The sequence below is a fragment of the Anser anser genome, assembly GCF_964211835.1.
Source record: "Anser anser genome assembly, chromosome: 4".
Lineage (NCBI taxonomy): Eukaryota > Metazoa > Chordata > Aves > Anseriformes > Anatidae > Anser > Anser anser.
In genome coordinates this window covers 37,059,511-37,080,626 of record NC_139724.1, presented here as the reverse complement: position 1 = coordinate 37,080,626, position 21,116 = coordinate 37,059,511, and the positions used below count along the sequence as shown (strand labels likewise).

The window sequence follows — 21,116 nt, the reverse complement described above, 5'->3', positions numbered from 1 at the left end:
GACATGGTTGTTCCACAGCTGCCTCCAAGGAACTCTTGCACTTCCCTCTATGCTGGCCACCATTAGAGGCTTATTACTGACCAGGGAGGTGTCTTGTTACAGTAAATAAATAAAATTCTTGTTTCCTCTTGGTAATTTTAATTAAGATGTTTCAATAGGGAACACTTCAAAGTCTGAACAGCTTTCTCCCACAAGTGGAAGACTTGGTCCCAGACACTGCGACTTAAAGTTAACTGATTTCAGCTGTATGCCAGGTTTGGTGGTTTTGCGTTGTTTTTAGGTGGGGGATGATATTATTAATAATAGTTATTTTAGAAAGATTCATGTTGATGGATCTTCCCAAACCTACTAAAGTACAAAACCAAAAGTAATACACATTAATGCTCATCCACCAACTAAAATCTAAACCAAGTTATCACAGCTTCGTCTGATGTTTTACAGCAGAAGTATGGGACTCTGCTTAGACTACATGCCACCTTCCAGAACCCTGCAAGCATCAGCAGAAGAAAGGAAGCATCACAGACACACTGCAGATGCCTCTAGTAAAAGGTATATTTAAATAAGAATTGTGAAAGTCACTACCTCGTAACAGCATGAAAAATAGGCCCAACAATTAGTCATATTTAGCAATGACAAGTCTCTCAATGGATAGTACATACAGTGACTTAAACCCTTCTCTCAAGAGGTCCTAATCTGAATGCTGGGAGTCAGAAGGATTTACTGGGCAGTAGGATCATTCTATGCCTGCCTTGTTTCTTAAGGATCTTCCTAAAAATCAACTAGCACTGACAATGCTAGCAACAGGAAATCAGGCTACATGAATGCTTGGTCTATCTGTGGTCAATCAAAAGGTTTTTAGCAGCAATGCTAGCACTCAGTGTATGACTCAGTGCATAAAAACCCAGCACACCATCAAAAACATCAGATATTCATTGGACACAGTCTGATAATGCTGCCTGCAATGAGAACACAGGGACAGAACCCCACTGAGAAACCCCAAAGCAGCCAGAAGAGGATGCTCACCAGTACTCTGTCCAGAAAGCTTGCTGAATCCTCCATAGGAGACTGGTTATCAACTTACCTCATCATTACAAAACGTATAGAATACTCTGAAAGCATAGCACAACAGTTTTTGGCCCCTTATCATAACCAAGTCTATGCCTTTTTTTCCCCTAATAAAATCAAAGTAAATGCATCTCAGTGAAGATCAGTTCAGACAAGAGAAAATAAAACATTTACTGTTGCTGAAATTATTGTATTAGAAATGATTTTACAGCTAAATAGGAACTATTTCCTAACAACTACCAAGGGAACAGACATTTGTTCAAGCTTACTGGAAATAGAAAGACATTTAAAACATGATCATAAAAGCCAGAAGAAACCTGCAAAGGAGGTGGAAAGTGAGCAATAAAAAATCTTATGACAAAAGAAAATGCAGTTTTTGCAGGGTAGGACCTGAAGAGCTGGATAACACTAGGTACAGCAACTAATAACTGGTGACTTGAAGCCACTAGTTAGAAAAATTCTTTTCACTGAAGAAAAAATAGTTTTAAGGCCCGAGTACTGTTTGTCAGTTATATAACAAAGGATACTTGAAAACTTGAGTAAACTAAAGAGCTGTTTTTAAATGTCCTTATTTAGAATGGTATTTAGCATCACTCAAGCATCAGTAATGAAGAAAACTGAAGACACTGAGACGTATGTGATTAGTGAAACTGTAAGCTGACAGCTGCAGCAAACATGCACATCAACCACAGGTAGTTTTCAACTCAAGTCATTTTTACCTATTAGTTTTTCATCCCCGACCAGTCTGCAGATCTTCAGTTTTCCTTCCTTGTCAAAACAACCTGATGGTCGCTTGGCCAGCAAAGCCAGATCTTTAGCATTGAACCTCATTGAGTTGCCAGGGAAGAAGATGAAGACAAGCAAATGATGGAGGACAATAACGGTGCTAGTTAGTTTGTTGAAGAAGAGCAAAACCTAAGCAGCAGATATGAAGGCCAACTGAAATATTAAAAAAAAAAAAAAAAGTTGCTGTTTATTGTGATTTCGTTTGTGTTATGCACTCCAAGCACTGATTTCTTTCATAGTATGGAATCTGTACAAGAAATAAGGAAAAAGCCCTATGTCAAAAAATAAGCCATCTTTTCCCCATATACACGCTTGTTTGTGTTTGTTTGGTGGCTTTAAAAAAAAAAAAATTAAATTAAGTTTAGCTTTCCAGTGCCCCTATAACGTCATGCTGAAATTGTAATTTGATGCATTATTTCCACAATTTAACACCACCACTAATATATTTTGGCTATAGGCACGTAATAAATAGAAAGTTCAAATATGCCATCATGTGACATTGTAAAGGGGAAGACTGCCTTGCTCTTCCATCTCCTTCACAGGAACAGTAACTCTAAAAGAATATCAAGTGTAAACTCTTGGAACTTATCACTTATTCAAGTATTCACGTTGTGTTATACTGTGACTCAATTGTGCACTAAGGGCTTCTGTTTTGATCTTGGTATATATTAATAGTTTTCAACTACTTAAGAACATTTTCTTCTGTTCTCAAGAACAGAGTTGTGCCAAAGTAACCAAAACAATTTTTATCGGAAATATATCTGTTGAACTTAGCAGAAAAAGTTACACGATACCAATCTGAGATCATCAACTCCCTCATAGCCCTCTGTTCATCTGAAATTAGTTTTAAATTAGGTTCAGTAGCTGTAATTTTCACCAGTGGAAGTTGTATGGGGAACAAATATTTTTGTCTAAATTGCAGCTACTACAGCACCATTTCACACTGCTGCAAGGAGAAGAAAATAAAGCCAGAAAAGTACTTTTAGAGATCTTTTTAATCTCCAAGACATCCTATGCTCTTAATATCCAACCCTTTTGTAAGTGCCTTTCTCAAAAAAAAAAAAAGTTGGAAAAAACATATAAAATCAAGTAACTTAAGCTTCTCAGATAGCTTTTAATACTCCTATGCATTTTAAAAGCCTAAACTTCACCACGTGTGGACCTGGGAGGCCAGTTCCCATCCCTAAGACAGAAGCCTTTGTTCTTTATGTTCTTTCTTGGATCTAGTTATCCCTTACAATCAATGACTTCTGCCATTATTTTTCCCTCCAATCAACAAGCCACAGCCAATTCCAGTATCACTACATGACTGAAAGCAGGCCAAGCCTTACTTTGTACATCATGAAATATGGACAGGTCATAAATATGACGTTCAGAAAACCGATCTCCAAACACATTTTTTCCTCCTAGAAAGGTTCCACAATTCCATGGAGAACTCCTATAAAGCTATTTCAAGTTTGCCTTTCATTACGAAACACCCTTGCAAGCAAGAAACCAAAATACATGCAAGCAGTCCCACCACGTATATAAGCATCAGAAAATTGCAGCATCCACTCCTCCAGCAATTCTTCCTCCTTACTTTTCTTTTTTGTTTTCCCTTTACTGTCAACAGCTATAGTTATTTTCCAAGCCCATCTCCAAGCCTTGGACTCCATCTCATAATACTGTTGAGATGATCACCTCATAACCTTATGGTCATCACAGAGCCTGACCTGCAGTTTACAGCACACAAGCACACTGCTGTCACCAAAATGAACTACTGACTCCAAATGAGGCTCCATGCAGGTGCAGCTGCTCGCAAGTTTTCTAAATTGATGGGCTACAAGTGTGGAAAGATGAGTCATACAGAAATCACAAAAAGGATATTTATCAAGACTATTCTAATGCTATAGTCATATTTAATGTTAAAAAGCTCATCCATCGGAGATGGAAAAAAAGTTGAGAAAAGACACTAGCTTGGCCAGCACTATAAACAAAACCCAGTCCTAATGCCCTTTGCAACAGGCTGACCAGGACATATAATCTGCAGGAACTTTGGGACTGGGATGTGCACACTCCCAGTAGTCTCTCCGTGCTGAGTGGAGTTGATTGTCAGTTTTGTTTTACGGACACAGATTGTGTTTTTAACACCAGTGCACACAGGGCTTGCAATGGACCTGTTTGATAAAAAAAGCACTCAGCAAGGTGCATATTTGTCATCTCCAAGTGTGCATTTGCTCTTGGCCAATCCCCCTCCCAAGCAGATACCTCACACACCGTTCTCATAGCTCACTGGCAGCCACCTTCTTTCAGAAAAGAGTGTTAACAATTCAGCCACAGCCTAATTAGCTGTTTTTGAACTGATTCGTTCAAGTGCATCTTATATAGACCTCATAAATCCACCCTAAACAGCATCTTTAGCTATATACAGTTAGTTTAGATTGCTTCCATCCTTTTGGATAACATCAAGAAAGCCAGACCCTAGGAGTCTAGTCCCAGATGGAAAAGTCACTGAAAACCATCAATAACCAAATAAAACCTACAGTATGAAAGCAATGAAGGTTACTGGCTAAACTCTAATTATGCTTAAATGCACTAATTACTGTAAAGCACAGACATCTGTACTCCATATAGAACCGCAAAGCACAGAAGACCACGGGAAGAGACAAGCCACAAACCACTATTCAAGAAAGCTTTTGCTTTCCAAAGAGAAAACAGAACAATATTCTGGGTTTCCACAAAGGCTATTAGAAGGAATAAAGAATCTCCACAAGGAGATGTGCAGATTGATTTTTTTATCCCCCCCCCCCCACGGGGGGATGGTATCTCTCTGCACTCATCTATTGGTAAAGTGGTAACTCTCTAGAAATTTCTTACATTTCTATATCCCTTACCATGAGTAAGAGCCAGAACATGTAAATCATGTGGGACGGGAAGACTGGTACACAGCAGTTAAAGCCCTCAAGACAGTGTGCTTCAGTACATATGACACACCAATGCCAGTCTTGAAATGCAAGGCAGCTGGGCCAGCAACCAAGGGGCCTGTTCCTTGGAAGCTCACCACACAAGCAAAACCCATCTGACAACATCTGCATATTATTCACACCTAAAAGACACAATAGACTGTGGGACTCAAACTTGGGTTTAACTGAGTAACCTGATGACCAAAGACAATCACAGCTAGTGTTGTGACAGCAATAAAATTAAAGGTAAAAACCCTGATGGAAGCGTCTGTCTTCAGCTGCAGCATTGGTTCTCCTTGGAAAAAAAACTCATTAAGAACTCGTTAACTTGATAATCAACTTCCCTTCTGGCTCCATTTCAGAACAAAGCTGTCAGACAGAAAAACTATTTACTCATGGAGTGCTTTTCAATGTTTCTTCTGGCTCATCTCTTTCCTAGCGTGAACTCGGAGAAGATATCTTCAGTTGTTTAACACCAATGGTTTGAGAGACAGGCATAATTTAATATTTGTGTTTAAGAGAGACAGCAACATTGAATCCGAAGTCCATCTCAACATTTCTACCAACACAATCATCACAGCCATAATTTAGAGGGAAATCAGACCAGTCAAGTACTTAGCATCCAGAAGAGAAAAAGCATAGCAGAAACCAAGTCTTGGGAAGCAAGAATTGCAGACCAGCTTCTAATACTGATTTTACTAGCTTAGGATAACCACCAAGCTGCAGCTGTTCAAAGCAGTAACTAAAGGAGGTCCCCAGTGCCATTACGAAATATGAAAGCCACCTTTGTGCCAGTACATGCTATCCTGAAACACCACTTGCAACACTGCCTTTTACGTTCCAAGTTTCCTTATACATCTTAGGTGCTGATCAGCATTGAAGAGATTAGCGCATAATACCGTGCAGCTTTCCTCAGTACTGCATTTACTGCCACACACACAAAAAAAAAAAAACAGATATTCATTGATAAAAGTGTTAGAACACAAGCTTTCTAATGATGCAATCTCCTTAATATCTAGAACAAAGTCAATACAAATGGCTGCCTGATTTCACTGGTTTAGCAACTTCAAAAAGAAAAACACAAGAACTTAATTCATACAACTCCTCAGAGACCCTGCCAAATATATTTTACATTTTCCTTCTCTTCCTTTGAAAAGGTACAATATTTTTAGTTCACATCATTTTGTATTAAGAACTTCTTTAATCTCTGGAACACGCACAGTGCTGGAAACAGCCTTCAAAAAGAAAGCTTCAAAATTAGCCCATGATTTTGTCTTCAATACTGATACAAACTTTCAGCAGAGAGTTATTGCCAATTTCACATACTGTCTCTGTATTTCACCCTTCATGTGATTTTTAGGCCATAAAATATGGATAAGAAACGTTGTGTCCCCAACCTTTGTCAAAATCTCCAGTCTATGACTGATCCCTGAGCAGTGTAATGCAAAACTAGGTTTTTCTGTCTTGGAATGAGGAAATAAGAGAGCAACACAGAGTTAAGCAAAACACATACAACACGAATTTTAAACATGCAGGTATGGATACATCTAGATGTAAATATTCAAAATCTAAACATGTATTTAAGTTTTATCTTGGAAATCAGTAACAGGTGATGAGCTGCTTAGGAAAGAAAACTGCCTGGGCTTACGTAAATTCAGAGTCTATATTCCAGAGGAAGTTTCAAGGGATCTGCAGATGGTAACCTTATAGAAAGGGATAAAACAGTACAGGAACATATGTCTTACAACAGAACCTTCCTTCCAGTATTTTTTCTACTGGGGTAAAATAGGTAAGATCTATATACCAGGTATTACTAAATACCAGGTTATCTACAGAAATGATCTATCGGTAATAGGAAATTCTCTCTTTCTAATGTAAAAGATGCCTACCAGCTAGCTGACTTCACCCACGGAAATTTTCTGTTTAATTCTCCATGTCCTCACTTCTGTCTCCTGGCTATCTTACTTCCTATAGCAAAACCAAAGCTAGTCCAACCATACGTTGTTTGTAGTTCTCACTTATACTTTTGGTATGTTGTAATATTGCAATCTATTTAAATAAACTATCATTATAAATTCTATCAAATTTTACTTTGTAATATTTGTCAATCATTGTGATTTTGCATAAATAAATCACAATCCAAGCAACAGGTTTGTGATATTCAGCAAGTCAGGGTCTCATGACACTTTCTAGGACACCCTTTTATCAAGCTTTCCTACTTCAGATAAAGCCACAGTAACCTAGATTAAAAAATAAATAAATAAATAAATAAATAAACTTAAAGCTGCTCTAAAATAGTTTTGTGTATGGAAGCAAGGGAACAGAAATGCTAGACAGTTATCTGTTTTTCCCCCCAGTAGCACTGGTAGTCATTTCAGTTTCACTTTATGCTGAAATACATGCCCTTGCATAGTAGCTATGTCCTTATCCTCCCTAAATTCTCAGGGCACCCTGCGAAGTAAGCTGGGATCTCCAGCCACCACCTCTCCCCAGCCAGCTCCAGCCTTGTGCCAGGAGATCCGTGCCCCTGCAATGGCGCAGCCCCGCACCACACAAGCCAACCGCCAACTTTGCGTCAGTATCCCCGCTGCCTCCTAGTCCCTTTAAAAGTCTGAATACTGACAAGACTTTAAAAGGAAAGTATCCAAAAAAGCTTCGATAGGTGAGCCATTGTATTTGGAGGGAGATAATGAAAAATAAAATGCCGGCCTAACTTGAAGGTATTCCCTTCAGCTGAGGAGAAAGGAGGAAAAAAAGCTTTTTGTTTCCTTTAGCTGACAGAGTCCCCTGTCAAGCAAATTCCTAAATAATTTATTTGGCTCACCAGATGTGACCTTTCAGGAAAAAAAAGCACTCTGCTTCCCCTAAAATGGATAACACAAATAAACACCTACCACAGAGACAGGCATCACTTGGCACACCCGCCGAATGGTACGCTTCTAGCTGCTGGTACTGATCGGACTCAACAGCAGTTCTGGGCAAGAGAGACCATTTTTCGGCTCTGGGACTTGTCCTGTGTGGTCCACAGCCTGCCCGGCTCTAACCTGCAAGGTGCAGGCTTGAAGAAGAACAAGACTGCTGCTTTCAGCAGCACTGCCAGCTCACAGCGGCGTCCAGTGTTGAAGCTACAGCTTCCCTCGTGCTGGAGCAGCCACTGAGGTGATGCAGGTGCAGGCTCCTGGGGAAAGGGAGCCCAGCCCGCCTTGCCATGGCAGCGCTGCTGCTCATGAACCCTGCAGCCAGCTCAACTTCCCTTGGGGACAGCCAACCCCATCGAGCTGTGCCCTGATCAGACTGGCTACCTGGCTGCAGAAGTGCACTGAGGACAAGAATGTGAAGTCCTCTTACGGTCCTCCTCCTCCTCCACTGAGCTGCTGATGGCCTGCTCAGCCCTGCTGCCTTCTTCCCACCATTGCAAAGCCCAGCCCCTCAACTGCCCTGGCTATGCCTTTCTTTGGGCTAAGAAAGCTGTGTTATTGACAACACTTGAAAACAAATACCACAAGGTTAAGCCAGTCTTCCAAAACTCTTTTCAAAAATGACTGCATCAATTAATGTTTCAAAGACATGAGCTGCACTCAAGTTAAATGGCCAATACAAGTTTGGGCAGTACTACAACAATGTGGTTTCAGAACAGACTCCAGCTAAATGTTAGCATTTCATTCACTATTTGTTTACAAATTTACACACTGGATTCCTTTCTGTACTCTCCAGGAATACAAGCACACAAACCTTTTGTAACCTGCCACTTCAAACAAAACAAAAGAGGAAAAAAAGGAATAACTAGGGTATATATAGCTCTATTCAGTAGAAGTTCCTATACACACTAAAGCAGGCAAGACAGCCTGGAGGAGGCAGGGTGTTCGGACCAGTGACCCCCTAAAGGAATGGGCTGGAAAGGAAGACACAGCAAGTGGTTTCAGAGAGCACAATACATTAAGTATGGCAGTGCTGCACTCTTCAAGAAGCGGTATTCCAGAGGAATTACCTGGAACTTCTGCCTACAGCAGACTTGTTTCCTGTCTTTTCCAGGGTCTATACAGGTGTTTACAGGTGTTAAATGTACAGACAACTTGTAGATACAACACTGATACAACATCAGTTTTACTGTCCATCTTTACTATACCAGAAATTACCATACTAAGACTGCATCTTATACTCTTAAGATACAGGATTTTTATTATTTGTTTCTTCATCTTGAAACACTTGCAGACCCAGACAACTTTGAGTTTCTCAACCTTTGTTGCTTTGCTTCATGTCCTAGGACTAAACAACTTCTACACTTTTGGTATCTGATAGCAAAAACAAAAAAAAGCTAACTATCGCACTGCTGAGAAATCATAGTGATGAGGAAGTTGCTTTCTACTCCCCCCACGCACACACCAAATTTGAGATATCAGAGCATTAACTGAGCTATAAGTAGATTTCTTACCACTTATTTGAGACATTTAGGCATTCATTTGAGCTCTAAAAAGATTTTAGCCATAAGCAGACTGAGTCAAATCACCTACATAAATTAAAATACAACATTATACCTCTATTTTTATATCTGGTATTAAGTACTTGGCACAAAATTCCTTCAGTAAGCTTCAGAAAGCTCTGGAGTTCACAACTATATTTGTTTTGGCATTAACAGGAAGGAATCCTTTCCTCTTTTCTTAGCAGTATCAAGTTCTGCTTTGGCTGTCTTTTTCCCACATGGCCTTCAGGACAGAAACTGAAGCATCTTTCCATACAGAAACTCTGTCTGAAGACCCAACAGAGGCTCTGAAGTTACTACCCCACAGTTAGGGACAGACCATGAGCTCCTCTGCTCCTGCATTTTCCAAGGCAAAGAGATTACTGGGTTTCTCCAAATTACCTCTAACTTGGCAGAAGGAAAGCACGAAAAACAAGGGAATTTGATGATGACACTCAAATTGAATAATTAAGACTCAACTAACATATAAAGAAAAAAATCTTTGTGAAGTACATTCTCTATTTAAATATATTGCTTCTGAAAGTTCACAAGTACTTGATTACCTACTTTTCTAGTTATTATTAATATATTATATATAATATGTATATATATATATAAAACATTCACTATCTCAGCTGAGAACGCAATTGCTAAACAAATATCTAGGAAATAGTGACTTGATGCTGTTATATTAAGGAAGAGCAATAAATCACTTCAATTGCGTCTCAGTAATAATGGTTCAATTTTTACATTCCCTGAAAGTCTCAATTCAGCAGAAACTATTGTGTGTATCATCTGGGGAAGAGAATATTCAGGCTGAGATGCAAAACAAGACAGTTAACAGGGGAAGGCTTAGTAATGCAACAGAAGATGAAAATCACTACAGAAGTTACTGCTTTATACCCATCTGGCAACTGCAGCAATAACAAGATGCTTATTGATCTTTTGTGTTAAGATCAACAACATTCTCAATTAGTAAATAGCAATAAAGTTTATTTATTAAAAAAAAATAATGGAATATCTCACTGTAAACTTGGACTTACTGTTGAACATCCATCGCTATGCTGCCTGTTTTCACTAACATACAATTTTTCCCTAGCTGAAAGCATGAAGGAAACAAAGAAATCACAGAATTTTTTTTCATATCATCAGCCGTTAACTGGGCAATAGAGCCACATTTTTAACTGTTTTTTGCATACATTTACCTACTCTTTAACATAAGCCATCCTACTGTCTTAAGCCAGAAGGAGTCACACCAAACATTTCACAAACATTTTTAAACAGCCTTAGTCTAAGAAGTTGGAACTGACAAACAGCCTAGCTAAATAAGATACATTTTTTCATATTAAAAACCTCACATGAAGATAAAAAGTTCACAGCAGTAACAAAGAAGAAAAAAGACTTTGGCAGTTATAAGATTGGAAATTCATGTTGCTTAGGTACAGAATTATTTGGGTAAATAGCCCACAGCTTCAGTGCTGTGATGCAAGAATACTTGTTGCAGAATGGGTATGTCTGAATTAAATCATTTTGTATTAAAAACAAAACATAATGATTTTTACTAGAGGCAGTCCACTTTGCTAGGGCTGAATGTTTCCGTGATGAAAACGGCAGATGCATAGTACTATAACCCAAGCCTCTTGACACAGCAACTGATTTTGCCTCAGGATAGGAATGGTTGTTAACAGCCTCTTTTCCATCTCTACTGAAACCACACCTCATTGACCAGCCTGGAAAAGCTGCTCAACATCTAACTGAAGGATTTTCACTTACATTTTATTCAGACCTACGTACTCTGAAGGATTCCCAGCTTCAGCCTCTGGCCAAGAATAAATGGAGAAACCAGCCCGAAGCGGAAAAACAGAACTTAAAGGGAAACCAACAAACCCAAAGTACAAAAAAAATCTGATTCTGTAAAGGTTAAAGAAAATTCCTGTCCCTCAGAACTCCAGCTTTCAAACCTCCCCAGTACAGGAACTTTAAGAGCCAGGTTTCTGTGGTTATGAACAAGCTGATCCCTGGTTAAACCTGCATGTTTGGCTTCCTTGTTATCCTGTCAAGGAGGGAGAGCAGAACACCTACAGCCCCTCTCACTAATGTAAGTCACTTCAAGGGTGGCAAGTGGAAGTGTCAGGGTTGATATTTAGAGTTCAAACTGACTGGGCCTGGCCTGGGAAGAGTGAAGAAATTAGAGTTGGTGGGAACAGGAAGGAGAGAACATATAGGATGGAAAAAACATATGTGAAGGAGTGTGGAAGAAGAGCCCTGTGTGGGAGCTGCTGGCAGATCTAGAAGAATAACAGGTAGGTAAGGAGGCAGCACACCTGAACCTCAGGAGCCAGGCCAGCCGGTTTTATGATGCATACACTGCTTCTTCCAGCTCTCTGAAGAGACCCAGGTAAGGTGGCTGCTCTGTGGACCAGCAGCTCGGCTGCAGCTGCTGGACAGATAGGGGTACCTTCTGCAGTCAATGCATAACAGCCTTAAAACTGATTTCAAGCAGAATGTCAATGGTTTGAGGTGTGGGTTGTTTGTTTTTTGTTTTTTTGTTTTTTGTTTTTTTTTTCCCATCCCTGTTGATGCATCTTCAGACATTAGCCTCAACTATTTTGGGAACTGAGGTTATTCTGACCACCTTCGTCAAGGCAGAAACAGAACTTGTACAGGAATTTAGACAGAGAAGGTTAAGAAATTTCAATTCTGCTAATAAGCAGACATCACCTTTGCTCAAGAACAATATTTTAGAACTTGCAGATTGCATGCACAAACACAAAACACAAACATTTACAAAAACATTCTACTCAATTTACTCAGTCAAGGTTGTTGTTCCCTACCACTGCCAGTTCACTATGGTACATCAGCACCTCAAAAGAAAGGCAAAAAAAACCAGAAATCCATAAATGGCTCAAAAACTGACTTCTTCCTTAATTTCCTGAAGGCAGCCAGGCAATTAGGGTGTTAGTTGGAAGATATGAACAGTGGCAGGTCATTCTCGTTGTTTCTCAAAAACTTGTTCCTTCCCTTCCCGGCATACATATTTAAGAAGAGGGGGGAAAAGAAGTTCTACATTTTGTTTGGAAAGCCATGAAGTTGGCACTCTCTTTGCACTTTCTCAGTAAATATGACCGAAGTTTTAACTTCTGGCTAACACCTGCCTTTGGTTTTACAATTTCATCTTTTCTTTTTTTCTTCCTATAAGCAGTAACAGAGACCCACAGGGATTCTTTATTAAGACATTTACTATTTGCTAAAAATTTTTGCAATACATTTGATTAGTCTATAGATACATCAACTCATTTCTCCTGCTGTAGCAAAATAGCATAACATTAATTGAAAATCATTATGAAAATCCTACTTTGGGAGTAGCACAGCAAACGTACATCTAGCCATTAGCACAGGCACCACGACCAGTCACATCAGACTTCTACAAGTAGATGAAAAACTGTGAAACCTGGAGTTGTAGTGGGTGGGGCGTATTAGTATTGTTGCCTTTTTTCTGCTGCTGGTCTTGAAATGTGCAAGAACATAAGACTGTTCTTACAACCATCCTTCAACGAAAAAAAATTATCAAGGGTCAGACATCTGTCAGTTCCAAGAGCATCCATTTTCAAGGCCTCGAGTCCTATAAAACACTTCTCTTGATGTGGAAATGAAAGGTTTAGAGCAACTCTTTAAGTGTTTTAGTGGCATCAATAAGTTACTCCTCCTAAGCACTATGGAAGTAATTCAAAGAGAAGCCGACTGCAGCCAGTGGCTTAATGGTTTGTACCAAACAGTCAGTGGAACCCATGGTGCTCATATTGAGCACACAGGATCCAACCATACATATTAAAAACACAGCAGAAGAGAATATCTGACTTCTCAAAACTACTACTAAATATAACGACAGAACCTAATCCTCTTTGCAACATACATTCTTGAGCTCAAACCTAAAAGCAGCTAGACAGCTCTGTCTCAATATCCCCAAAGGAATGCTGTTCTAGCACCTGGCTACTTTAATGGCAAAAACCTTTTTGATTTCCCAGCTAAGCATCTTAATGTTCAAATTATCCCCATTATTATGCCAACAGTGACCTTCAACTTACATTTAGGTTTTCTTCACTTTACTGTAAGAGTCAAAGCAAGCCAAGTAGTTGAATTATTTCACTCTTCCCCTGTAGGCTATGCTTTTCAGTCCTCCTGATTCTTCCCTGAACCAGTCCCACTTGAACTCTCCTCTCGGGGAAACACAAAGGACCAAAACCACATGAAATACTCAAACTATACAAAGTCAGAGTTGAAATCACAGTATTCAAAACCCACCTCACCTGTTCTTAGCTTCAACATTTATTTATTAGACCTTGCAGCAACAGTATCTTGGCCCTACCCACCATTATCACAAACATTTGTTCTCCGGTTGATATTTGTCAAGTTAGTCTCTTACAATACACCCTGTAATTTTAATCTTCACATTCTAGCTTTCTCTCCCCAGATCCAGCTCTGCATCTATCACAGAAATCTAGTAATACCTCCACCACTTCTCACTAAACTTCTATCAGTCTAAGTAGCTTCTGTTTCACTTAGACCGTCTCTGAATTATTAGAGTAATGCATCACGTATTATAGTGCTATTCAATAACCTCTATTTCTAGCTTTCCTGAAAAGGTCATAGCCTTCAATATTCATGTTCCATCATGACTGCTATGCTATGATCTTATGGCTGTGATATCCAGTTTATATTCTGCAATTCAAATTACTCCATTTTATACCCCAAGCTCCTGGTATTTGCACAAAAGTGTTTCAGCTTTGTTTGCACTTCAGGTGACACAGCCTTAACTGCATTCAAAGCTGGCATAGCTGTAATCGCTCGTTATATTTCCCAACAATGATTTTCATAAGTATTTATTGAACTTAACTTTTATTCTAGTAATTGTCTGGTGTTCTACACAGCTACACCACTATTTGCTGTGCTATCCTGGGTTGCCTAACTCTTTCAATATAGACTTTAAAGAAAAAACATCATGGGCATTATGCAAATCTCTATCATATTGCACAGTTCAAACTTCTTCTACAGCAATGGCACAGACTCTCAACACCAAAAAGCTGTTTCTCTAGGGATTACAATTTGAGCTATTCTTTTAAAAGACGTCTCTTGTGGTAGATGAACTTCAAATGGTCAAAATTGCCAAATCCTTTCTGTAGGACTAGTTCTGGAGTAATCCATGACTTGATTATTCTGCTGCCCCACTGCTCTTGTCCTCCAAGGCCTGCAAAAACTCTTTTCATAACCAAGTGAGCCTCCACACAGCTAAGCGTCTTCTGCAAGCCCAGTGGACCCTTCCAAAAAGGATCTCCACTGTCTGGAGGGTCACTAATATGCATCTCCTAATTATCTCCCATTAGCTGGACTTTTCTTCTGCCTTTTAGAGCCATGAGCTTCCACTGATATACTAACCACACGTTACATTGATGTGGCTTTACCATGCAAGTCTTTTTCTAGCACATCTCTAAACTTGCAAATGTAAGCGACCTCATCTCTCCACTCCTCCAAAACATCAAAGTTACGTGACCTCCAGCCCGTATGTTTTTTGTCAACCCATGACAAAGTGATGCATGAAACAAAATAGGTTAGCAGATGTCATTGTTTTGGCTGAGACAGAGTTAATTTTCTTTGTACAGGCTCACATAACACTGTGTTTTGGATTTTTGATGAGAATAGGGGTGATAACCCACGGCTGTTTCAGCTGTTGCAGAGCAGGGCTCACACGGAGCCAAGGACTTTGCTGCCTCTCGTGCTGCCCGGCCAGCGAGGAGGCACCGGGAGCCGGGAGGGGACGCAGCCGGGACAGCTGGGCCAGGCTGCCCAGAGGGATGTCCCACGCCGTGTGCCATCGTGCTCAGCAACAGCAGCTGGGCTAGGGGAGGAGGAAGGGGGACGTTGGGAGTGAAGGCGTTGGTCTTCCCAAGGAACCGTTACGTGTGATGTTGAGCCCTGCTGGCCTGGACGTGGCAGAACACCTCCTGCCGATGGGAAGCAGCGAGCGGATTCCTCGCTTTGCTTGCATGTGCAGCTTTTGCTCTACCTAGTAAGCTGTCTTGATCTCAACCCCTGAGTTCTGGCACTTCTACCTTTCTGATTCTCTCCCACCTGGGGAGAGTGAACAAGCTGTGTGGGGCTCAGCTGCCTGCTGGGTTAAGCCATGACAGCAGGCTTTGAGAAGCGACTCAATGCTTCTTTCACCTTTCCTCCATTAAGATGAAGTACGTTATTACCTTCACCACCTCCTGTTATATGGAATTTCCAGTGACTGATCTTCTAACCATAAGCAAAAAGGACTATCTCACAGAAATAAACCTGCCTTGCGTTTTCCTAAATATTCTCTTTTTAAAGTTACTAAACATACTCCTCTAGAAACAGGAAAACCAAGTGTCCTGTTAGAAACCGAAGTCAGAAAACATTCAAGCTTGAAAAAGGTTTAGTCACTCAGAAGTGCAAGAGATTTTAGTTATACATTCACAGCAAAACAACACAGTTAACTTAAAGAGCTGCAAGGGTACTACCATGGTAAGAAAGCTCTGAGTCTCAAATAGTAGCTTGTCACTTTTCTTAAGCAACGATGAAGAAAATCATGACAAAGCGTGAAAGCAGCAGCCACAAATCTATACTTCCATACTCTTCACATGCGAAATGAAGTCAGAAGTAATTTAGAATAAGAAACAATAGCTAGCACCATCTCTGTCACTTGGAGATGTTCATATTGAGAGAAAAACAAGCTCTACTTACTAAAAGAGAATGTGAAATAAGCACACACAGCAAATAGGCTGCAAAGACCAAACGCTGCAGTTTCTTATGGCAGGAAACAGAAAAAAGTTAATGCAAGTAGACACTATCGTTCAGTATACTTGACAGATTTCTAACCAGTTCATGTGACACTTAATTCTTTGAGATTAAACTATCTGCAAGATGCTTTGCTTAAAGCGCAGAAAGTTATGACAGGACACTAATTTCCTAAGAACTATTCATGAGATGATAACGTTTTCTTCTATGAGAAGAACAGTAAATCTTGTAAGCATGCATTTTCTGAAGATATTTAATCTTCGTGTTTTTATTAGGAAGAACAAAGGGTACTTGCACATATTTCAAGTACAAATGTTTTCCTTCATTTTACATGCTCCTCCCATAACCTCAGTACTAAGAGTTTAAAAGTCAAATGCTGTTAAACAAGGAGAAGTGGCATCTCCCCTTGGAATCTTTTCCTTTATTGCATTACAGCAATGGGAGAACAGACAAAACAGCAGCTGGTACAGTTTTCTTCTTTCTATTACTGTATGATTTGTTAAAAACATGGGGGAGAGCAAGTAAGGAAGTGGTTATACAGAACCGTAACAGTTCAAGTTTGGTTTTACCAGCAATTGACATCACATACAGAGAAGATGCAAATGGCTACACTACCAAAATACCATGTGGATCCAATACCAAAGTACATCTGGTGGTCCATAAATCAGAGTTTATGGACATTTTATTACTTGATCATTTTCCCGGTTCAAGCTTCATATTCATGCTGGAAAGTCAAATATAAGCAGACTGCTTTATCACAAAGCTTCAAGCCAGACTATTTAAAACAGTGAGCCTGGGCTCTGGGTCCAGACTGTATCACAGAAGGTTAAAACTATAAAACCAAAATTACAGTTGCATCTTTTGAAGTGTGGCAGGAAAAAAGCCACTTACCCTTATAAAATTGAAATGAAACTCAGTCACCACTTCACCCGGCAGTACAGAAATCCTGTATTGACTACTAACTGAAGAGGGAACACAGCTTGTACCACACCTGCTGAAAGGGTTCACCGTAAATTGTCCTAGGGCACTTCTCTGCCATCAACCCACTCCTTCAAGGAAGTCTGACCCTACCGCAAGCATTGACCTAACCCCATTTCTTGCCTACTCAACCTCATTTTTTCCTGCACAGTTATTTAAAGTCAGGCACAATTTAAGCCATAGATATTTCACCTTGACAAAGCCTGAATAATTTACTTATAACAGAATCAGATACGTCTAGTACTAGATTTTTAAAAAAGTTAAAACAATAATCCTACAGTAATTTACATTTGGCTTCCAAATTTTTTTTTTTACAGCAAACGACAGCTTGGCTAGTCTTGCCTCATCTGCTTGAATGTATATATGCTTATTCAACTTCTTACAAGCAACCTTGCCTCTTGTCATTCTTAAGCATCTTAGTATTTTCAATACAGCTTGATTAGCCCACATACTGACTATATTTTTAATACAGAGGCAAGCCAACTACTAGTCATAACTATCTTCACTGATTCCTTTTTATTCAATTAACTACTTTTTTTTAAATCTAGCTGCAACTTGCTGCAACTTTGGGATTACGCTGCAGACCAAGTCGGTACCCTGTATTTCACAAAAATTAAAAAGTGATGGAAGTTCCACCCAGACATTGTGCTCAAGCTGCTACCAATTCGCCATCCATATTTGTTATGTACTCAAATTTAGTTCACTGATGCAGGTATAGGACATGTTAAGTGACAGTCAGCACAGAACTTCCATACACGGATTCAAAGGGTTAAAGAAAGTTCTACAGAAAACCTGAAGTAGTATTGATCATATGAAGGATTAGCAGGTTATATAAACACGTGATATATAAATTAATCCACCTGGGATTAAAAGACCAACTCACTGATAGGACTTTTGGGTAGTACTAGATGAATGACTGAAAAAATCCTTCTGGATTTAGCTAGGGATTAGACAGCAGGTATCTCTCAGTATGCCTGATTGCGTCTGTATTTTTTCAGACACAATAGGAACCTACAAACCTGCTTTTTATCAATTGTATATATTTTTAAAAACACCGACCAAACTACTCAAGTACAAATGGTCCTTGCGCCAGGAGATTAAGTCTGAAACGTAAATGTGTAGAAGCTAATGAGGATTACATGTAAAGTGTTCTATTTCCTAATGACTTCAGCAGTTTTGTAAATATGTATTATGGCATTTTCTACCACAGCCTACAGAGAATAAGAGATTGGTATATCCTCAGCAAAGGAGAGGAAATACTAAGGCATCAACTTCTGCTGTTAAAAAGGAGAAGAAAAAGACAAGCTAGTCCCAAAATAAAAGAACAGGTAAGAAGAGATATTAGCTCAGTGCTGTCATCATACTACCAAAGAGCTCCTAGGAAAAATTAATAAACAGAGAGAATGGAGGGGTTATTTTTGCAAATCCAATATGTACAAATCCATATGTCCTACGTTTTGAGAATCAGAAAGCAAGGAACAGACAACTCCAGATTGCCTTTGCAACAGATGTCCAACTACGTATCTACTCATCACAAAACCACACAGGACCAGGCTAAACCAACATATTCCTATGTGACTATAAGGAGTCTTAACATCCTAGTATTTTACAAGATGTAAAAAACAACATTGAGTCTTGCATCAATTGGACTCCAATATATCAGAAATAAATATTACCACTGCTGTCTGTGACCCAAGAACACACACTCAGGGGAAAAAAAAAAAAAAAAAGCTATTTATCACTGCACAATATTAAGTGAAATTTTATTTGGAAAGAAACACAGGCTTTTGTTATTCAGTGCTAGTATGCAAGCTATAAAACTCAATCAAAACAGAAAAGAATTATCAGTAAGTAACAAATCTTGTATGATATTACTGGATCTTTGGCAATACAAAGCAGTTTTAATGGTTTCAACAATACGATACACTTCAAAGTGGAAAAAACATAAGCCATAAATAAATATTACTAGAAGGGTAACAAACTACTTCACAGAAAGAGTTCTTGTTAGAGTAGGAAGTGAGCACAGCATTACGTCCAAGTTAATTCATTAATGTATCTTAAGTTACTAGAAATACAGAATAATTTATCTTGTAGTACACTGTTAGGTATTTTGCATATTTAGGAGAAAGCCTGCAAACTTTCAACAAACTGGAGAAGAATAAGATTAGAAGGAAACCTGGAAAAGCAAGAGACCAAGAGAGGATTGGGTTTTCTTTTGGATTCTTTTTTGTTTCATTTTAAATAAACCCCAATCAAATACATATACAATTTGACGACTCGCCTAAAATAAAAACCACCCATGTTTTCTCTGCTGCTGCAACTATGCTGTTTCTAGACTTGTGCTATCTTCAAGAAGAAGTGTAAATAAATAGAAAAGATTGACATAACTTGTTAATTACTTACTCTGCTACAAGACTTAAAAGGGAATATAGTAAACAGAGGACAACTATCATGGTCTGGATTGCAGATACATAGCTCCCTATCCCCTTTAAGGCTAGTTGATGATGCCCTTTAACAGCCTGGAAAAAAAAACACTGGCAATTCCCAACAGTAACCAGTAGATGCTGAACCAACACCCAGTTAGGTGAACTGCTGAAAGCAGTGACTCTGACCTCCCACAGTAGAATTCTTCCCTTAGGCAGGTATGTCTCAACACTACTAAAACGGTCTTCAAACAACAACAAAAGCCAGGTCATCTTCAAGCAAGTGGTGGTGAGCCACTACTGTTTGCATGTCTTTACTTCTCTAGACTGTAGTAAAAGGCAAAACCAGAACAAGAAGCTATAAGGCAGCATATAAAGCTTATAAAGCTCTTATAAAGCTATAAGAGCAGCACAGCAAAATAGCTTTGTAAGCATGGCGCTCTTCACATTACCCTCACCTGGTTACAACACAAAGGGCAAATAAATGTGAGTGCCCCAATGCATACTTATCTTCCTTTGCCATAATCACAAATAATATTTTTCACTTACTGCTACAATGCCAGAACTCTGAGCCAAAACAGTTTCACTCTTCTATAGATGACATTAATGTAGTGATGTTGACTAATGAGGTTGTGGTCTCCTCTACTTAAAATAAGTTACAGCTAAGACAATGATGGTCAAAAGTTCATGAAATATGCCTTAAAAGGCTTGAAAAACCTTTCATTTCAGAAAATCTGATTCAAGTGAGAACCTCCAAACAATGCTCTCCTTCCCAGAGCTCTGTAGACTTAGAAAAGGCCAAAACTTGTATATTGTGGGACTTTTTGATTTGTGGGGAAGTAAGAAAGAAGGAAAAAAATGAGAAAAAAAAGGCACAGGGAAAACACAAAGCTACCAGGCATTGTGTAACCAGAAGCATGTACCAAACAAATCTAACAAGCAGCAGTAACGGACGCCTACAGTTATTTTCACAGGATTTGTATTGATGAAGAATGAACATACACACTATTAACAGTCTTTTTATAGTTACCTTAAACTAAATCAGATTTCTCACTCTATAGGAAACCTCACTGATACTGACAACACATTTGCTATAATCCTCTTTAGGCTGCTACATGACATAGAACCTATATTCTAATCATGGCCACTCTATAAGGCCAAATGGCTTTTGGATACCTCTCAAAGCTTCCCTTCTATGAGTCAGGACCAGCCTGAGCACAGAAACAAGACAAACAGTAGCGCAACTTACTACGTAATAGACAAGAACTACTTTTAAAGGCAAAACAATTACACCCAACTACCTTACCTAAATTGAGTATGCCACAACACTGACTTGAAGAAACCAGTGCTGAGTTGACCACTTCTTCTCTTTCCCTCTTCCCTATAACTTATTTTCTGCTAAGTACACAATACATACTCACTCTGTCCTGCCACTCTAACAGGGAAGAGCATCAGCACCCCTAGCTAAACCCCCTCCCTGCTTACAGACTACAGCACCCCCACAACAAACTGGGGGCAGAAATCAAGATATGCTGATCCTCAATATCTGCAATTCGACACAAATGAGCCCTGTTACCAACACAAACTAGAATACCTGGCTGAGACCAACAGCAGCTGAAGAGCCAGATCATCGTTTGCATCTGCTGC

The 21,116-nt window shown here is 39.3% G+C and overlaps 1 protein-coding gene across 21 annotated transcripts in view; it reads right to left on the bottom strand.

The window, feature by feature from the left end:
- INPP4B (inositol polyphosphate-4-phosphatase type II B) overlaps positions 1-21,116 on the bottom strand; it is a 361,482-nt gene that overhangs the window by 315,840 nt on the left and 24,526 nt on the right. For 13 of the 21 annotated variants that reach the window (XR_014583909.1, XM_083834859.1, XM_083834876.1 and 10 more), the window contains one exon: positions 1,785-2,004. The exons of 3 other annotated variants lie outside the window; for them this stretch is intronic. Coding sequence is in view for 16 of the 18 variants with exons in the window: in XM_083834859.1 (XP_083690985.1) it covers positions 1,785-1,896 (112 nt within the window). In the remaining 2 variants the exon portion in view is untranslated. Of the gene's footprint in view, positions 1-1,784; positions 2,005-3,430; positions 3,522-10,295; positions 10,676-20,775; positions 20,999-21,063; position 21,116 lie in introns of those variants that run through there. 5 more of the 21 variants (XM_083834870.1, XM_083834882.1, XM_083834869.1 and 2 more) reach the window with 5 other exon arrangements.